Source organism: Sorex araneus, chromosome X, assembly GCF_027595985.1.
Source record: "Sorex araneus isolate mSorAra2 chromosome X, mSorAra2.pri, whole genome shotgun sequence".
Lineage (NCBI taxonomy): Eukaryota > Metazoa > Chordata > Mammalia > Eulipotyphla > Soricidae > Sorex > Sorex araneus.
The window spans coordinates 364620137-364632339 of record NC_073313.1 but is presented as its reverse complement, the minus strand read 5'-3'; the positions used below and the strand labels follow the sequence as shown (position 1 = coordinate 364632339).

Genomic DNA, 12203 nt, shown 5'->3' with positions numbered 1-12203 from the left:
CACCCGGACCCCGGATGAGAAATACCCGAGTCCTGTGACCTGACCCAGGGGCGCTGTGTGACGTCACTATCCAAGACGACCTTCGGGCTCCACTCTGGGTCCCAAACACGAGCTGCTCGTGTCCGTTTCCGCTGGCTGCCCTCCCCGTCCCTCGCCGAAGCAGGCTGACCGCTACCTGCCCGGTGTCCTGCAGGAGAGCGCTGACAGCCCGAGGCCTGTCGAAACAGAACCTCACGTTTCCCCGGAGCCCAAAACAGACTCGTGGTTTTCACTACGGAAAGTGTCAAAATTCAAGGCCCCCAGACTGCCGGGCCGAGAGCTTGGCTGCTTCTGCTTCTGTCCCAGGGACTCCAGCAGAACATGCTCGAAAATTCTAGAAAGCCTCCTGAACAGCCTCGATGTCAAGCTGACACGATTCATTTTAAACACCTGATGAGCAGGAGCTGTGGACGTGATTATTTATATCTTTCCCCAGGCAGAGGGATAAATTCCCTACACAGAAAATAAAGTTCTGATACCTAGAAAATACCCTGGAAATGTACTGATCCAAGTTGAAAGCTGCGTCAGGCGAGAAGACATCATTTGCATGGTTATACTTTGAATCTCGTTGGAGTGCAGAGAACTCGGGTCTCCTGGAGAAGCCAGGCCTACACCGATTTGATCAAGTCTCGGTTCTGATGCTGAGCTGGTGCCAGCAGGGCCATGACTGTGCTCTAAGCGGTCAAAGCTTTCCCCAGGGTGAGAAATGCAGAAGCAGTTTCTTTTTTTTTTTTCTTTTTTTTTGCTTTTTGGGTCACACCCAGCGATGCTCAGGAGTTACTCCTGGATTCGCACTCAGGAATTACTCCTGGCAGTGCTTGGGGGACCATATGGGATGCCGGGGATCGAACCCGGGTCGGCCGCGTGTAAGGCAAACACCCTACCCGCTGTGCTATCGCTCCGGCCCCGAAATGCAGAAGCAGTTTCTAAGGGTCTCACACACCACTAGCGACTGGCTCCAAGGTCCCACTGCGAAGGCGAGCCCCAGGACTAGGAGGCCCCGGTCACGGTCGCAAAGAGTGGCTGGCCACCTGCCCCAGGCCCTCAGACCTTGCCCTGGCACCTCAGGGTGTCTGGGGGAAAGGCAGGCCTGCACACCTCTCAGCTCCAAGCAGGTCTCCCCTTGGCAGTCGCCAGCCCAGCTCGGTGTATCCCCTGCTTCGCTTAAGGTCGTGCACTCCCTGGCTGCCGTTCCCCGGACACCGGGCACAGCAGCAGGTGGGGACGGAGATCAGGTTCAGCACTGCCAGTGGTCCGCGCCTGCTCCACACTCAGGCTGGACAGCCCTCAGGAGAAGCCCGTGCAGCCTGGATGGGCGGTTCGAAAAACGTCTTATGGCCACGAGACAGACGCCCAAGGATTGTTCCTAAAACCCCAGAAGTCAGTGGGCGTCAGGCGGCTGGGGAGATTCTGAATACCGAGAAGCAGGAATTGCCCTGGGCACACAGGGTGTAACGCTGACAGTACGGTGACATCCCCAGGAGAACGGCACGGAGACCTGCACTCCCCTAGCTCTAACGCTGCGAGAGACAGCTGACCGGAAGGCCGGGTCTATTCCAGAAGGGAGCCTTGGGCACACAGGAAGGGTGGATCGAGGTGACCTCCGTGCTGAGATTCTCAAGGATGTCACTGTGGCACCTCATTTAGCACAGGAAAAAATATGCTCCTTAAAAATAGTAAGACGCGAAAAATCTGGCCACTGGGATCATTTTAATGTATGGAAAGCTTACGAAAGAGACAGGCACTTGGCGATTATTTCCGTGAAGCAATAATTAGTCTAAGTGCATTGACCCTCATTTATTTTTAGTGAAAGACGACTTTTAACTGCTGGGGACTGCTTCAAATATAGAGCATCTATGGTGTGTGTGTGTGTGTGTGTGTGTGTGTGTGTGTGTGTGTGTGTTGTGTGTGTGTGCGGGTGATAAATTCCTTCTGAATAAATAAAAAGCTATTCCTTTAGCACCCTGTAAAAGCATGGGGCAGGGGTGGGTGGCAGGATGGGAAAACTGATTGGAAGAAATACCCGCCTGGCAAGTTATTCTCCATCTGACCAAAAAACAGGGGTGACGCTCTGCAAAGCAGAACCCCAGCAGGTGCATCAATGAGGAAAGTGGAAGGAGCAGGCATGAGAATTACTGGCGCGTTCTTAAGTGGGCAATCCATTTCTTTTTTTTTCTTTTTGGGTCACACCCGGCGATGCTCAGGGGTTACTCCTGGCTTTGCACTCAGGAATGACTCCTGGCAGTGCTCAGGGAACCATATGGGATGCTGGGATTTGAACCCGGGTTGGCCGCGTGCAAAGCAAATGCCCTCCCCGCTGTGCTATCACTCCAGCCCTGGGGAATCCATTTCTTAGTCAGCTAGATTTCCATGCAGCTACTGCCTGCCTAGCTTGGTCCTTCCCGCTCTCCGCCCTCAGGTGTCTCTGGTACCACGAAAGAGTGCCTCGGCGTGTGACTTACCACAGGGAGCGTGAGCCAGGTGGCCACCAGGCGGTTGTTGATCCAGCGGTACCAAGATGGGTTGATGAACATCAGAGGTAAAAAGGGGCCCAGCATGAAAATGCTTCCAAAAAAGCTTCCCCAAAACAGAGTGAGTATAAAGTAAATTCCTTTCCATGACACCATGATTCTGAAAGATACAAAGAGAAAACAACAACATACGTTATTACTGTGCATGGAACTGCCCGGACCCTACTTCTTAATGACGTACTCGTCGTATCCAATCAGCGCTCTGAGGAGTGAGCGTGACTCTGGTGGAGGCCACCCCCCGCGCGCGCTCATGGGTGGCACTGCAGCACTGTAGCACTGTCGTCCCGCTGTCCATCGATGTGCCCGAGTGGAGGAGAGTCGCGCAAGCCTTTGGGAGACAGCCCTGAGTGTGACCAGCGCGCTCACCGCCTCCTCGCGCTCGCTGACTCTCTCCCCTGCCCCCTCGTCCTCCCTGGCCCTGCCTTTAGTCCGTATCTTCTACACCTTCGGAGTCTCAGGGTTTGGCGGACAAGCAGCTCGGATCGTGCTACCAGGGCCGGATGACTCAGAGGCGAACAGTTCCTGTCCTGCCCCCACAACGTCCTGAGTTCGAGCCCCGGGGCCACCTGTTAGGTTTCCAGCATGAACCTTGGTGGTGAGCCAGGGAGCACGGCAGTGGGTCCAGGAGCCCTCCCCGAAGCAAGCATGTATGAGGCACGTACCCCCCCCGCCGCCCCGCTGCGCCCATGCGGGTATCTGCACCACCGTGAAACCAGTGAGACTCCGGGCAAGAACGTGTTCCCAGAGCGTGAGGAGGAAAGTGTCGCACCCACAGAACACTGTGGTGTCAGGTGCCCGCCCTGCTGAGCAAGACAGGGAGGGCGACACGGGGAAGGGAGGAGGGGGAGGGGAGAGGGCATCACGCCACAGGTCCGAGACGCTCACCACACCCCACAGCATGAACAACACCGGCACATATGTCCCCACAACGTCCACAGATGTGGGGAGCGACAGACGTGTCCCCACAACACACACAGCCCTGACAGCGACAGACGTGTCCCCACGACACGCACAGCCCCGGCGGCATCAGACGCGTCCCCACGACACACAGCCCCGGGCAGAGTCAGACGCGTCCCCAAGACACGCACAGCCCTGGGCAGCGTCAGACGTGTCCCTATGACATGCACAGCCCTGGGCAACGTCAGACATGTCCCCATGACACGCACAGCCCTGGGCAACGTCAGACGTGTCCCCATGACACGCACAGCCCCGGCGGCGTGAGCAGTGCCCCGAGCACCACTTGGCAAATATCCATCCAGGCTGAGCGCAGGAGCCTCTCCCAGCAGGGCCACCCAGAGGGGGCGGACAGGGCCACCCAGAGGGGGCGGACAGGCCACGGCTGCCTCAGCGACTGGTCCCCGTGTCGAGGCCCAGGAAAGGTCCGTCTCCACCGGGGGCCCCGGGGAGTCCAGGGCGCTCCACAAAGAGGCGGGCCGGCGTGCCAGTCCTCCCGGCCTCCCGCCCTCGGCTTTTGCATCCTCTTCGCCAACGGCGCCGGCGCCGGCGGGCCGAGCTGCATCTGCGGTGAGACCCGCCCGCTCCTCCGGTGGCCGGAGAGGAGATCTCTGCTCTCCCTGTGCGCATGGACACGCACCAGCACCCCGTGCGCACTACAACTGGTCACCATAGCAACCACAACAAGAAAAGGGGGGTGTGGAGCCAGCCCAGGGGGCCGGAGTGCAGGGCGTGCAGGCTGACCCTGCCCTGGCCGGGCCTCCCGAGCACTGCTGGACGCAGCCCTGGGCGCCACATCTCCACAGCTGAGCCTGGACGAGCCACCCCTGCGGGCCGAACACCACGGGAGAGACCCCGGGGTCCTCTGAGCAAAGCTGGGAGACCCCCCAGCCCCAAAGCAAAGGGAATAAACAGAAATGATCCCACAAACACAGGCACACGCGTGGAGCTTCCGGAACTGGGACGACAGAGACAGTCTCTGGGGCACACAGGCCCAGACAGAGAACCGGGGTCAGTGTGACTCACCTCGCGGGCAACGGCCCTGAGCCCTGTCCCTCTCCTGACCCACAGCACGGACGGCGGGGAATCGGGAGACGCACCCGCAAGGTCTGCAAACAGCCTCCCCACGAGGAACAGGCCTGACACCGGAGGGAGTAGACACCGGCAGTGGCCCCAGGGCCCCTCGAGCACTGCTCGGGAGCTCCCCAGCCCCCAGGAAAGGCAAGGGAATGAGCACAGATAAGGAAGAGGCCCAGAGACCGCGGGAGGCCAAGGGCACCCAGGACGGCCGGAGGGGGCGCCCAGGTCGGGGACGCTGAGCAAGACACCCCCACCCCGCCCCCCAGCCCGGGGAACACACGGGCCCCCAAACCATGGCAACCCCGGGCCTTGCACAGACCACCTGGCTCCGTGCCCAGCGCCTCCAGTGCCATCATTCATTCCGTGGACACTGGGGGCAGGACGGGAACTCAGACCCCTGGGTCCCCGCACCCTCCGCCAGCCCTGCCTCGGGCGCGACAGCGGGGAGCCCCGAGCACAGTCTCCAACTGCCTCCGGACGCGGTCTGCTCAGTCCCGTGCAGGGCACTCGGCGTCCCCCAGGCCCTGCTCCCGCCAGAGCCGCCCTGCCGGGAACCAGAACCAGGCCCCCCAGCCTGTCTCCCACCAGCCCACGAGCGCCCTAAGAGGCGATCACAGTTCCAGGGCGGGGACCATGAACGCGGAAGGCAGCAGGTGTCCCGGGGGACGGGGACAGCAGGGGCTGCAGGCGCCCAGCACCTCCTTCTCCTAGAGGTCACCACCCCCCCGTGACTCCCAGGACACTGTGCCAGGGTTAGACTCGGGGTCTGCACACACCACACACCGCACACTCCTGCGGTCGGCGGCAGCGAAGAGGCTTTCGGCGGCAACTCTCCCGGCAGAGAGAGAGAACCACGTTTCAAACGCTCTGGTCTGGGGCCCACACCCGGGGTGTTAGGGCTCCCTCCTGGCTCTATCTGGGGGGCGTTCCTGGTGGGGTTCAGGGATGCACCAGGTGCACGCAGGGCAAAGGCCTTCGCCCGTCCGTCTCTCGGCCTGCCTGTAGTTTCCAATCCGTGCCCTTTTATAAATATAGGACTGCTTTTCAATTACGAATAAAGCGGGCTGGGATGTGGCTCAGTACTAGCACGCCTGCTCTGTGGGGGCGGCCGGGATTCCATCCCAGCACGGGACCTGCAAGCATTGCCGGGCAAGCAGCAAGAGCAGGCACAGTACCAGCAAAGACAGCAGCAGCAGTGACCACACCAGCAACTGCAACAGTGACACCACCAGCAACACCAACACCAACACCACCAGCAATAGCAGTACCGACACCACCAGCAACAGCAACACTGGCACCACCAGCAACAGCAACAGTAACACCACCAGCAATAGCAGTACGGACACCACCAGCAACAGCAACAGTAACACCGCCAGCAACAGCAACACTTGACACCACCAACCGCAACAGTAACACCACCAGCAACAGCAACACTGACACCATCAGCAATAGCAGTACGGACACCACCAGCAACAGCAACAGCAACACCACCAGCAACAACAATACCAACAACAGCAACACCGACACCAGCAGCAACAGCAGTTTCTAATAAACTGCCTCGGGTTGGAGGCATCTCTGCGACAATCCCTCAGCAACTACTCTGCCAGAAACGATCCTTGGGATCCGCTGAGACAAACACACTGCGCGGGTTTCTAATCTCCCAAGAAGATCCCCGGTGAACGAGCACCACACTGGTCTGGAGTCAAATGACAAAACCAAAATACACAGGATGGGAGCGTGAACACTAGTGTCGACTGCTGCATATGTGACAAGACATGATTGCAAGACGATGGCTAAGTAATGAAAGTAACGTGTTTTAACGGCTGAACAATCAGAGCCTAATTACTGGGATTACTGCACTGCCGCAGATTGTGACTGTGCTCAGTACTGAAATAATTGAGTCGAGATGCTCTAACACCCAACTCCGGAAGCTCTCTGAGCACCTCCCACCCGACATCGCGGGGGATGCAGCTCTCCAGGAGTAGAAGTGAAATATTTATGAGATTGATTTCTTTTAAATCAACCGATACATTTTTAAACTTTTTCTGGATCTGGTTTCTGAGGAGCATTTACGAGTCTGGGGGAGTTTGGTAACACAAACACATCTGTTCTGCCTCACGGAACGGTTTGCCCCGAGACTCCGCGGTGGGAACTCGATTGGTTTTCCTCTCAAGTCTCCAAACACACAGACTAAATTCAACACTCAATCCTAGCGGCGAAGATTATGGTTATTACTATCTCCTTCTCCTCTTACAATCTGATTTTTACTCTTGTTGGCATTCTCGTGTATTTTAACTGCAAAACGACTTGAAATTATTTTAGGAAGCAAACTGCTAATTGAAAGTAAATTTTATGGAACGTCACCATTTAATTATCCAGCTTAACTCATTTTACCAATTTTTTTTTAAAAAAAGCAAACCAGTTGCAGGGCTGAGGATGAAGCGCACGGGGCTGTAGGACTTCACCTCACTCGCCAGAGGCCCTGGGTTCGAGCCCTGCCACCACCTGGGCAGCCCTGACGGCCGCCAGCAGCGTGAGGAAGGCCCAAGTCAAATAAATACATAAATAATAACAAGTTTTGACTGAAACCTCAATGCCAGCAAGTTACTAAAATTGGTATTTAAGAATTTATGCTCTAGTTGGAAGCCTGCCTCATGAGCTGGGGGAGAAGGCAGCTGGGATAGAGGAGGGATCACTCAGTCAGTGATGGCTGGAGGGATCGTTCGGGATGGGGGATGTGTGCTGAAAGTAGGTAGAGGACCAAACGTGACAGCCTCTCAGTATCTGTATTGCAAGCCATAATGCCCGAAAGCAGAGCGAGAGTGTGGGGGAAGTTGTCTGCCAGAGAGGCGGGGAAGGGTGGGGATGACGGGGATACTGGGGACACTGGTGGTGGAGAATGTGCACTGGTGGAGGGATGGGTGTTTGATCATTGTATGACTGAAACTCAATCACGAAAGCTTTGCAACTGCATCTCACAGTGATTCAATCAAAAAGAAAAAATAAAAGAATGTATGCTCAAGATAAGCTAGACTTAGACAAAAAGATGCACTTCCGTTCGGGTGAGTCACTGCAAGAAATACAAGGAAGCCACAAAGACCTGAAACATCTTCCGGGACCGATGAAGCGTGCGTGAGGCAGCAGGAGGGAGTGGGGGCATGGCCTGAGTACCACGGCTTGGACGATGGAACAGACAAGAGGGGAAAAGCTACGTGATTTCACCTTTCCCGAAGCATCTCAAAAGACTACCAGTGCCCCGGACACAAAAAGAAACCTCGGCGCACGTGCCGCCTGAGCCCACGTGCTGCTGGGTGCCCGAGGAAAGGGAGGAAGGTGGGACGCGGGGAAGGAACAGGAAGGAAAAGCAGCCGCTGAACCAGTCCACCCGCCAGCAGTGCCTAATTCCCCGACCCCGGAGTCGGGGCAAGACGACTCAGTGTGGTCGGAGGAATACTTCTACCTCTTGGCCAGCGGCCTGCCTGGCATACTTGCAAGCCTGAGTAAAGTTCAGGACAAATTAAAAACCACCGAGAACATCAAGAGCAGCAACACCCCTGAGCCACACGGCCGCCCCCCCACACCACACACCGTCTCCGGAGGGAAAGGCTCTAGCCGGGAGCGGCTAAGAAGTTCCCCCGAACCCAGCCGCAGTGAGTAAGCGGCAGGGCAGCGGCCTACCCTGCGGTCGGCCGGGGTCTGGTCTCTGCATCCCCTATGGTCCCTGAGCCCACCAGGAGTGATTTCTGAGCACAGACCTAGGAGTAGGCCCTGAGCACCACCGGGTGTGTACCCTCCACACAACACCCCCCCCCCACATACACGGGGGGGGGGAGGGGAAAGTTGCCAAGAAACAGAACACTCGTCCCTGACTTGTGCTCCAAAGAACCCTTTGAAAGGGAAGAACTGAATCATGTTAAGTTAACCCGCTTGCCTTCTCTGTTTAAACCCAGAGTCAGGGGCATCGAGGCGCCTTCCCCGGCAGCTCAAACAGCAGGCGCGCACGGTGCCTCAAGCACGAACCGCAGCGGCTCCAGCCCCCCGTGTGCCCGCCCCCCCCGGCTCCATCAGAAGGAATCTGAGTGAAGAGCTGGGAGTACATCATACATCATCGAGCAGAGCCGGGTGTGACCCCCCCAAAGTGACACACACACACACACACACACACACACACACACACACACACACACACACACACACACACACATGTAAGGTACAAGAGACATAACCTTTGCCCTCCCGGGGCAGGGGGGGGATCTCTAGGTAGAGGACAGACTGAGAAAGGAGGGAGGGCAGGATGGAGGAAGGAAGAACAGGGAATGGTAGGTCTGATGGCAAAATCTGGAAAAAATCAACCGGTGTGAAACCAGTTCTCAGAGGCCCCGACCGAGGGCGTCAGACGTCACGAGTCCAACGGCCTCTCGTTCCATCTGAGCTCACATGGCCTGACGAGAAGCAGCTGGACGCTCTGGGGTGCTCAGCGGGGGGCTTCCTGGCGCAGGGCGGGGTCCCCAGCAGAGGGAAGGGGGCGCATGGGGACGCCCGCGCAGGTGGACACGGAGACGTTCGCAGCTCCAAGCCTGAGGGCAAACGAAAGACCCCCCGAGAGCCAGTGACCCACAGCAGCAAGGACGAGTTTCTGCAGCTCCCGACTCTGCCATGTGGCTCTCTAGAATAAGCCGCCACAGCCCAGGGCTGGGGGAGGGGAAGGGGGGAGAATGGGGGAGGGGTGAGAAAAGAATGCTCATCACCTACCTGAGCATCACCAGGGGCACCGGGCAAAACAAGCCCATCTCTTCGTTGGGGCGGAGGGGCTTGGGGGTTGTTGGGGATGCGGAGAGGAGGTTCAGGGACCCCCGGCAATTTCCGGCCACCAGGTGAGCACTCTACACGAGTGCCAGAGGAGGTCACGCTGCTCAGAGCCGACGGTGCCAGGATTCCCCGGGCCATGCCAGGGTGGTACAGGGGCGGACGGCTTCTCGGGGCACAGGGAACGATGCTCTGGTCAGGAACCAAACGGGACTGGGCGCGTGCCAGGCACGTGCCCTCGTCACCCGCTCCCGACCCTGAGAACGCCTCCTGCAGAAGAGCAGGGCCCCGGCAGGCCTGGGCTCCTGGTCTACACTGCGTGCGAGGCTCGTAGCTCGGACTCAGACACCTACCGCGTCTGCCATTCAAGCTTCGTGCTCTCGGGCAAGAGCACAGCCCAGATCGAGTCAGTGCTCCCGGAACCAGGCTGAGAGCGGGAGGACGCGGGGGCCAGGCTGGGTCGCACAGGGGCAGCCACGGAGGGGACGGGGCGCTCCACTTTCACTGCGCCCTGAGATCAGTGTCTGCGTGAAGCTGCCTGTGACTTGGGCAGACACAGTGTCCCGGACGAACAGGACGCCCTCGGCAGCCAGAAACCCAGAGGACCCGGCCCGCCGGAGGGGACGTCTCCTCTGAGACCTGGGAGGGTTCCATCTGGAGAAAACGGGCCGGGGACCGAGCACAAAGACGACAGACTCCCGGAGCTCAGCAACTGAAAGGGTGGCGGGCAGAGGGGCGCCCAGCCACTGGCCCCCTCCAGCCCTGGGCAGGGACCCAAACCTGTAGCTGATGAGAAACACGGGCTGGGGACGATCTCTAGGCGGGCACACAGCTGCTCCCGGCCAGGGACAGGAAGTGCACACCGCGGGCGGCACCCACTGGGTACAGGACACAGACGCCGGGAACTGCAGGTACCGCGGAGTGAAGGGGACAGACTAGAGGGAAGGCACACAGCAAAGTCACCAGCCCGCGGGCTTCCTCGCAGACCTGCTCAGAGGAGGCGAGTCCGGACGCGGCGTAGGAGAGCACAGGAAACTGGCTCAAGAAGCCCCCCGCACCCCCTCGAGAAGGGAAAGGGGAAAAACGCAACTGTGAGTTTTACAATTATATCATTGGGGAAAGCAGTGTGTGTGCTGGGGGAGGGACTCGGGGGAAGTGGTGCTCATCCTGGATATGCTCCGGAACTACTCCTGACTCAGTGCTCGGGTAGCCCTTGGAGAGACTTGCGGGGCCAGGGGTCAAACCCAAACCTCCCGCATGCAAAGCTGCACTGAAGCCAGCAGGCAGTGCCTCCAGCCCTGTTCCAGAACATTGTTTTCTAAAATCCCCTTCTGCGTGGAACTGAAAACATATCAGCTAACACTGATGCATTACTGATGCAATTAGCATGGAAATGAACTTCATATGTATGTACATATGTACGCACACACACACCCACACTTGTGTGAGTGTGCGTACATATGCCACGTTGTCAGAGATGAAGAGTAAGGGTTGTTCTTAAAGCAGAAGGCAAACACCAAATTATTGAGACCCCGCAACAAACACAAAAAGAGACGAATCTGCAAACAAGACCTGGAGGAAGAGTGACACTCAGGGGCGTGGGGTCAAAAGAGTCATTACCGGAGCTGGAGCAACAGTCCAGCAGGTAGGACGTTTGCTTTGCACATGGACAACCAGGTATGATCTCCAGCATCCCATATGGTACCCGGAGCCCACCAGGAGTGAGCACTGAGTACAGAGCCAGGAGTAAGCCCTAGACACCACCACATGTGGCCCAAAAAGAGAGAGGAAGAAGAGAGACACAGAGAGACAGAGAGAGAGATTAAGATGCTGACCCCTGGATACTCTTCTTTATGGGGCCCAATGAACACCGACTCATTGGTCATAAGGAAATTCTTCCAAACCTACAAAATTTGTTGGGTTTGGTTTCCTGCAAGTTATTTCAAGTAATGTGAATTATCAGCAAGCATTTTGCTGAAAATGAAAATGTTACCCGTTTCGTTTTTGGTGTAAATGGCAAGCACACATATTTCAACAATTTCCTGTAACCGAACAAGGCTTCCTTTATAAAAGGCAAAAATCAAACCACACACGGCCACGTGAAGCAGCGCACTACTGCAGGGAACCAGCTCGGGAAGCCCGGGGCACGCAGCCCCGCTCGGACCCTGGTACTCAGGAGGCAATTTGCGGCAGAGTGCGGACGGCAGACCGCAAACGGCAGCGGCGGAGACGCGCAGGGCCCAGCACGCGCACCAGCAGAGTGAACCGAGAGGGCCGACCGAACAGTACACAGGTGTTCAGAGAGAGTGAAAATGGTCCAAATGTCCATCCTTCACTTGACACACATGAAACCAAAAAACGACGCCGTCCACGAGTGGAAACTGACTCAACGGGAAGAGAGACGGAGTAGTGACGCATGCGACAACGGAGACGGACTCTGAAAGCACGAGGCTGAGTGAACGTGGACCCGTCTTCCCACCTTGTACGATTCATTCGGATGCAGTGTCCAGACACGCCGCCCTTCAGGGACAGCGACCGGCCAGAGGCTCCCAGGAGAGAAGCCTGGGGCGCGGGGCACCAGCCAGTAAGCATGAAGTTTGCTGTGCAAGCAAATACATGGGAAAGGTTCTAAAATTAGGTGGTGGTGACGGTGGCACAGTTCTGTGGGCAGTGTAAAGGCGCAGCCTTGTCGCTGCACCGTGAGCAGATACAACACTGTGAGCAGATACGACACTGTGAGCAGATACGACACCGTGAGCAGATGCGACACCGTGAGCAGATACGACACCGTGA

The 12203-nt window shown here is 57.6% G+C and overlaps 1 protein-coding gene across 1 annotated transcript in view; it reads right to left on the bottom strand.

Annotated features, from left to right (window-relative positions):
- LCLAT1 (lysocardiolipin acyltransferase 1) overlaps positions 1-12203 on the bottom strand; it is a 129585-nt gene that overhangs the window by 72302 nt on the left and 45080 nt on the right. Inside the window, exon 2 of the mRNA XM_055122389.1 lies at positions 2502-2670. Within this exon, the coding sequence (XP_054978364.1) occupies positions 2502-2666 (165 nt within the window). The 5' untranslated portion in view covers positions 2667-2670. The remainder of the gene's footprint in view (positions 1-2501; positions 2671-12203) is intronic.